The sequence below is a fragment of the Mandrillus leucophaeus genome, unplaced genomic scaffold (genome assembly GCF_000951045.1).
Source record: "Mandrillus leucophaeus isolate KB7577 unplaced genomic scaffold, Mleu.le_1.0 Scaffold2, whole genome shotgun sequence".
In the NCBI taxonomy this organism is placed as follows: domain Eukaryota; kingdom Metazoa; phylum Chordata; class Mammalia; order Primates; family Cercopithecidae; genus Mandrillus; species Mandrillus leucophaeus.
This window is the reverse complement of record NW_012102031.1, coordinates 5,662,155-5,669,571: the sequence shown is the minus strand read 5'-3', so window position 1 is coordinate 5,669,571 and position 7,417 is coordinate 5,662,155. Positions and strand designations below refer to the sequence as shown.

Here is a 7,417-nt window from a genome sequence, read left to right as displayed (position 1 = left end):
ATTTTTAGTAGAGACGGGGTTTCACCGTGTTAGCCCAGATGGTCTTGATCTCCTGACCTCGTGATCCGCCCGTCTCGGCCTCCCAAAGTGCTGGGATTACAGGCTTGAGCCACCGCGCCCGGCCTAATTTTGTATTTTCAGTAGAGGCAGGGTTTCACCATATTGGTCAGCTGGTCTTGAACTCCTGACCTCATGATCCACCCGCGTTGGCCTCCCACAGTGCTGGGATTACAGACGTGAGCCACTGCCTCCGGCCTACTGTGAACATTTCTTAAGCTGTTTGAGTGACAGCCCACCCCCTTGGCCCTTCTTTGCTCAGACCCATCCTTTGACCAGAGCTACTGAATGACCCATATGGCCTCCCATTCTCCTCCCAAGAGGGGACTCTGGTGTGAGAGCCACTTTCCCCAGCCCAGTTTGCTGGTAGGAAATGGGGAGTAGGCCCAGGGCCTCCCAGTTCCACCCTCACCCGTCCCTGGGCAGCCTGGAGGCCTCTGGCTCCTCCTTCCTGGGATGTCAAGGCTAAGTTCCCAGAGCCAACCATGAGCAGGCCTGTCCCTCATGTCAGTTCTGCATCCTCACCATGGTGCCACCCAGCAGGTGGGGAAACAGACACTGAGGGCTGACCCAGCTAATAAGTGGTAGGGGTAGTAGGTGAACTCAGTCTACCCCAGGCTGGTTGGGTGGGGCTGTGAGGACCCTGTAGGCCAGAGGGCTTCCCGGGGAGTCCTGGGGAGGCAGTAGGGTGTGGACAGGGCTTGAGGCTGAAGTGAGTGGGGCCGGGCAGTATCAAAGGTCTCCCTACTGTGTCCCTGAAGTATCTGGGCTCTCGGACATCAGAGAAGGTGAAAAACAAGATCTTGGAGCTCCTCTACAGCTGGACAGTGGGCCTGCCCGAGGAGGTGAAAATCGCAGAGGCCTACCAGATGCTAAAGAAGCAGGGTGAGGCACACAGGGGGTGGGGGGGTGACCAGGGCCTGCCCTCCCCTCCCCCACCATGAGCTGGGGCTCCAGCAGCTTCAGGGGCTTCTGAGCCAGCAAGGTCATGGGTCTGTCCTTTAACTCCTGGAGAACATACAGCTAGTGTGGCCTTCTGTGCTCTGCCCGAGGCTAGTTTGGGTGGAAAGAAGGTGAGTTCGAATCAAGCTTCCCCTCAAAGAGTGGTCTTCAGGGAGTAGCCTCAAAATATGGGTCCCCAAACCATCTCCCCCAGGCAATTTTGATGGAGTAGGTAGGAGCAGGCCCAGGCCACCAAGAGTCCAGAGCCAGCGTGCTGGCAACAGACTGACCTCCCTCTTCTGTCCTGCCTTTGCCTGCCCCCGTCCCCGTGTCACCCCTACCCCTGGGCCTGGGACATATTGACAGCCTTTCTGACACTCATCTAATCCAGGAATTGTGAAGTCCGACCCCAAGCTTCCAGATGACACTACCTTTCCCCTTCCTCCTCCACGGCCCAAGAATGTGATCTTTGAAGATGAGGAGAAATCCAAGGTGAGACTCCAAGGAGGCACACTGGGGACTCCAAGCCCAGGTTGGGGTCCGTGGGTTCTGGCCCCTAGCTGCTCTGGCATCAGCTGTTGGAACAGAGGTGCACACTGAGCCCAGGCATCGTTGTGGATGATGGGTGCTGTTTACTGGGCACTTGATGTGTGCTGAGTGTGTCCCATACAGCATCCCCATGTTTAATAAATAGGAGTGTGTCTAGTGTCCCTGGAGTTTGTTTGAGGGCATTTCATAGGTTGATCAGGAGTTTACATATCTCTACGTATTTTGACCTTTTCAATAAGAATTTTACTAATTTTTTGTTAATGTTAATAAAATTAAAACTTGTGGGTGAAAAATTAAACAGCCCAGGAGGAGGTAAGATTAAAATAAAGAGGTTAAAGTTAAAGCTCCCCTCTCCCCAGTCCCAGCCCTAGCGCTGGAGGGTATCTACTGCTAAGGCTCTCGTACATTGTCCCAGAAAGGTTCTCAGCCATGGGGATATAAGGAGCAGCATTTGTTGATTACTTATTTCTGCCAGGCGCTGTGATGTGCACCTTACACGCAGTGTCTCCACTGGCCTGTGGCCACCCTATCAGATGTCAATAAATTCTCACCATTTCACAGAGAGCTTAAGTAACTTATTCATGTCCCACAGGCAGGAAGCGGGGAGCCATCATGTGACTCCAGTCTTCTGACCCCTGGCCCAGGTGTTGCCCTCACAGTCACATCCCTCTGTCTCTGCAGATGCTGGCCCGCCTGCTGAAGAGCTCCCATCCCGAAGACCTCCGCGCAGCCAATAAGCTCATCAAAGAGATGGTGCAGGAGGTAGCAGCTGAGCCTAGAGCACAGGGAGGAGGCGGGATGGGGGTATTGAGCTGGGCCACTGAGATGGGACTGCATGTGTCTTCACGTGGAAGGAGCCCTGCAGTGACCCAGGGCTGGCACAGCAGAGAAGCTGATGGTTGGGCGACCAGGGTGTGCAGGGAAGGATTCCTGGCAGCCTGGGTGACTTGCTCTGGATGGGCCTTTGGGAGGCTGGCTACCTCTTTGTCAAAAGTTAGAAACGAATTAGGCCTTAGTGTATTTTTAAAAATACATAAATATATGTAAGTATGTGTATATGTATGTATATGAGGAGATTTCTTTTGAGACAGGGACTCACTCTCTTGCCCAGGCGGGAGCACAGTGGCATGATCATGGCTCATTGCAGCCTCAACCTCCTGGGCTCAAGCAGTCCTCCTACCTCAGCCTCCCAGGCCTCTGGCACTAAATACATGTGCCACCACACCTGTATAATTTTTGTATTTTCTTTTTTGTGGAGAAGGGGTTTTGCCATGTTGCCCAGGCTGGTCTGGAACTCCTGGGCTCGAGCAATCTGCCTGCCTTGGCCTCCCAAAGTGCTGGGATTACAGGCATGGCCAAATGTTTAATTTTTAAGTAAATATACATATGTTGCCTGGGTGCCTGCTGAAACTTTTTTTTTTAATTGAGACAGGATCTCATTCTGGAGTCCAGTGGCACGATCATGGCTCACTGCAGCCTTGACCTCCTGGGCTCAAGCCATCCTCCCACCTCAACCTCCCAAGTAGCTGGGACCAAAGGCACACGCTCCAACACCCAGCTAATTTTATTTTTTGTAGAGACAGCGTCTCCCTTTGTTGCCCAAGCTAGTCTCGAACTCCTGGACTCAATGTCCCTCCCATCTCAGACTCCCAAAGTGCTGAACAAAAAGTTTCAAAACTGGATGTGGTGGCTCATGTCTGTAATCCCAGCACTTTGGAGGCCAAGGTGGGAGGACGGCATGAGGCCACCTTTCACTCTGCAAAGGAGGGACACGCACAGTAAGCAAAGGGGAAGGGGAAAGCCAGGCCACTCCCGACAGCAGCCTTTAAAGGCACGGGCTCCCCCGTCTGCCAGGCACCAACACTGGAAGGGTCTTCGTGCTCGTTTCTAGGCTGTACCTGATGACCACAGAGGTCCCCTTCCACTGTAAAGTACAGGAACCTCCTTTGAAAGGGCAAACACAAGGAGGGCAAGAGTCACTGAGAACCACAGTGGAGGTGTAGGGCCCTGGGCCTTCAGAAGCACCTGGTGAGGGGCTTGGAAACCCAGGTTCCTGGGCCATCTTGGGAGATCCTGATGAGCTTGTGCAGAGGCCTGGACACTGGGGGCTTCTTGGACCACACTGCCCTTCCTGGGCATGAGGGGCTTCTGGCAGGGCCTGCTGGAGCCCCACCCGGAGTCTGATCCCACAGTCACCCAGCTGTCAACCCGGATCCCAGCACACACTCTCTCAAGTGGCAGGGGGCGGTGCCTTGTCCAGGCCAAAGGTTCTCAGGGGCCCTTGGCCAATGTGTCCCCAGGACCAGAAGCGGATGGAGAAGATCTCGAAGCGGGTGAATGCCATCGAGGAGGTGAACAACAATGTGAAACTGCTCACGGAGATGGTGATGAGCCACAGCCAGGGCGGCGCAGCAGCCGGCAGCAGCGAGGACCTCATGAAGGTGCACCTGCCTCCCCGACTCCCCCACTCCCCGCCCACTCCACAGCCCACGCAGACCCTGACCCGCCCACCCTGCTGCCCTCAGGAACTGTACCAGCGCTGTGAGCGGATGCGGCCCACGCTCTTCCGACTAGCCAGCGACACAGAGGACAATGATGAGGCCTTAGGTGAGCCCGGGGCAGGTGCTGAGGTCAGGTCCGCCACTCTCCATCTCCTGCCCCGACCTCCCCCAGGCCTGCTAAGTGTCTGCAGTTGGAAGGAGCCACCACCAGGGGGCCCCCCTTCTCCAGCACCGACCCTGGGTTTTTCCACTCTTGAGGACACAGAGGAGGGGCCGCCTCACTGTTGAGAGGCCCTGTGGGCCAGCCCCCTTAACAGGCACCTCATTTACTGCCTGCAGCTGCACAGGAGGCAGAACCATCCCCTTTTCACAACTGGGACTAAGGGAGGAAAATGACTTGCCCAGATCACAGAGCAGAACCGTGGCAGAGCCGGGGGAGACGGAGGGCCATCTGCCCCTAGACCTTCCTCCCTGGTGAGGGCGAATGGAAGCTAAGAGTGCATCCCACGGCCCTGGGCAATTCCAGACCTGAGCCTGAAGGCTTCTGCCAGGGCCACATACCAGGTTCTTTTCCTTGATCTCTGCCCATGTGTCAACCTAGGCCACTTGGGCTGCGGTCTGGGTACCATCCACTCCCTCGTTAAGCAGGAGCCCCACCCAAAAGGCTCACTGCCCAGATTGCCCCACACCCTGGCACCCGGGCAGGCAGTGTTGCTGAGGGCCTCATTGGTGCCAGGCACTGTTCTAGGCCCTCAGGAATCTGGCACTGACCAAAGTTTGCAAAAGGCCAGGTACGGTGGTTCACACCTGTAATCCCAGCACTTTGGGAGGTCAAGGTGGGAGGATTGCTTTAGGCCAGGAGTTCAAGACCAGCCTGGGCAACATAGACCCAGTCTCTATTTCAAATATATTTGTATTTAAAAAAAAAAAAAAAGGTTGACAAAAGCTTCCTTGTGGTAGTTTAGTGAGAGGAGACAGACAATAACCAAGTCCATGAGCACCGACAGTTTGTCACGGTGGTGACATGGAGGAAGGGAAGCAGGGAAGGGATGAGGTAGTGCAGGAGGGGTTTAGGACAGGCCGCCCTGAGGTGAGCCTTGGGTGAAGACCTGAAGGCAATAAGGGATGAAGCTGTGCAGAGATCTGGGGCAGCCAGAGAGCACAGCTGGAGTGGAGGCCTAGAGGCGGGAGCGGGCCCAGTATGTTAAGACAGCCCAAACAGTATGGCAGGGAGCGAATGAGGGGAGGGTGGGAGATGAGACCAGGGAGGTAGCGGAGGGCCGGAGCCTCAGCAGACAAGATGGGCTGTTCCCCTGCCCCTGCTCCTACCCCTTCCCCTCACACACAGGCTGTGATGGATGTGGGGTCCTCGTCTCCTGCCGCCCAGAGGCCCCCACAGTCCTTCAGCCTGGCCTCTCCCCTCCTGCCTGTTCCAGCGGAGATCCTGCAGGCCAATGACAACCTCACCCAGGTGATCAACCTGTATAAGCAGCTGGTGCGGGGTGAGGAGGTCAACGGTGATGCCACAGCCGGCTCCATCCCTGGTGAGAAAGTGGGGCAGGAGAGCTGGGAGGGCACCCATCAGGCTGGAGGGGCACAGAGAGTGCAGGGTGGTGTGCTGTTCTCAGAGCTGCTGGAATGACTGCCAGGGTGACCCTGGCCCCTTAAGATGGGAAGGCCCCAGTGAGGGAGCTGGGGGTGAAGTCTGTGCCAAGCCTGCAGCTGTGGGGGAAGAATCTGGATGCTGCGGGGGGAGCTGAGGGTTTGGTGAGGACAGTCAGAAGAAGGCTTTCTTTGACAAATCTGGCACCTGTTGTATAGGGCTGGATGACACCCCCGAGGCTTTATTTATCAGAAAGTGGGAGGGGTGTTAGGAAAGTAAACATTACAGACTCAGTTCTAATAAGGGTAAGATAGGAACCTTGGGGGGTCACAAAAGGGGTTAGAATTGGTTCTGTTAGGGAGAAGTGGGGATGGAGGCGCCACACGGAAGCAGCCAAGTTTCAGCAGGGCCTTAAGGATGGGTAGCAGTTTGCCCAGTAGAGCTAAGAAGGAAATACATTCTGGACAGAAGTACCAACATATGCCAAAGAGAGGTCCTGTTGAGCAGCTTCCAGGCAGGGGCTGGTGCGGCCAGAGGCAGGAGGCTGGTGATAAAGCGTCAGGGTTAGGTGCTGCTCCCCCGCAACCCGTGGGCTCCAAAAGACACGTGTACACCCAGGACTTGCCAGCCTCTTCTTTCCCACCCCAGGGAGCACCTCAGCCCTGCTGGATCTCTCAGGCCTGGATCTCCCGCCTGCGGGCACCACCTACCCAGCCATGCCCACCCGTCCTGGCGAGCAGGCCAGCCCCGAGCAGCCCAGTGCCTCAGTTTCCCTGCTTGACGACGAGCTCATGTCTCTGGGTGAGGAAGGGGCCAGGCCTGGAGGAGGGCGGGCTCAGCAGCAGATGGGGCATGATCCCAGGGCGCACTCACAGCTAGCGGAACACCAGCACCATGTACCCCAGGTGTCAATCCTGTGGGGCACGTGGATGAGCATTAGGCCCACTTCACAACGGAGGAAACTGAGGCTCGGGGAAGTTAGGAGCTTGTGCGAGGCCACACAGCCAGAGGGTGAGGCTGGCAGCCTCTAAGCCAGCCTCAGATAAGCTAACCAGCATTCAGGCTCTGGCAGCCTGGGGGGAAACCAGGGGATTTCCCTGCAACAGGTTAGAGCCTGGAATTGGGAACTGTCTGGGCAAAAGTTCAGCAGTTTCTTCATCCACCAAGAGGAGAGGGAGGGTTCCACAGCACCCAGAGGCTCCAGAGAAACTAGCCAGAGCATGAGGGACTCGGTGATCCAAGTTGGTCCAGGGCCAGGCCTGCTGTTACTCCCGGGCAGGCTCAGGCTCACCCCGGGGAAGCAGCAAAGCGGTCCCAGCTGCCCAAACCACGTTTGGGTTTTCAGCTGCTCTCAGGGCAGCAGCCCTATCCGAGAGCTGAGATCAGAAGAGCCTCCTCCTGAGAGCCACTGAAGGGATGAAGAGCAGAAGTGTAAGGGCCCATCAAAGGAATCCTCAGGGATGTGTTGGAAGCCAAGAGTCAGACTGTGGTCTCCTGAGCCAGTTCTGAAGCAAAAACCAGACCCGAAGGCGAAGGCCTTGAAGAAGTTATGGGGGCCCGGGGTGTCCTAGGCGGGGTCTGCCTGGGTTCCAGGAGTGCTCCCTTAGGTGGTGCCCACTACTGCATTCTGTCGTGTGTTAGGTGGTCCTGTCTTAGGTGACCCTGTGTTAGGTGGCCCTGCCTTAGGTGACCGTGTCTTAGGTGACCCTGTCTTAGGTGGTCCTGCCTTAGGTGACCCTGTCTTAGGTGACCCTGTCTTAGGTGG

At 56.4% G+C, this 7,417-nt stretch overlaps 1 protein-coding gene across 1 annotated transcript in view; it reads left to right on the top strand.

The window, feature by feature from the left end:
* Positions 1-7,417, top strand: part of GGA1 (golgi-associated, gamma adaptin ear containing, ARF binding protein 1) — a 27,821-nt gene that overhangs the window by 12,002 nt on the left and 8,402 nt on the right. Inside the window, exons 6-12 of the mRNA XM_011978906.1 lie at positions 819-942; positions 1,391-1,491; positions 2,230-2,310; positions 3,849-3,989; positions 4,074-4,155; positions 5,486-5,593; positions 6,301-6,453. Of these exons, the coding sequence (XP_011834296.1) occupies positions 819-942; positions 1,391-1,491; positions 2,230-2,310; positions 3,849-3,989; positions 4,074-4,155; positions 5,486-5,593; positions 6,301-6,453 (790 nt within the window). The remainder of the gene's footprint in view (positions 1-818; positions 943-1,390; positions 1,492-2,229; positions 2,311-3,848; positions 3,990-4,073; positions 4,156-5,485; positions 5,594-6,300; positions 6,454-7,417) is intronic.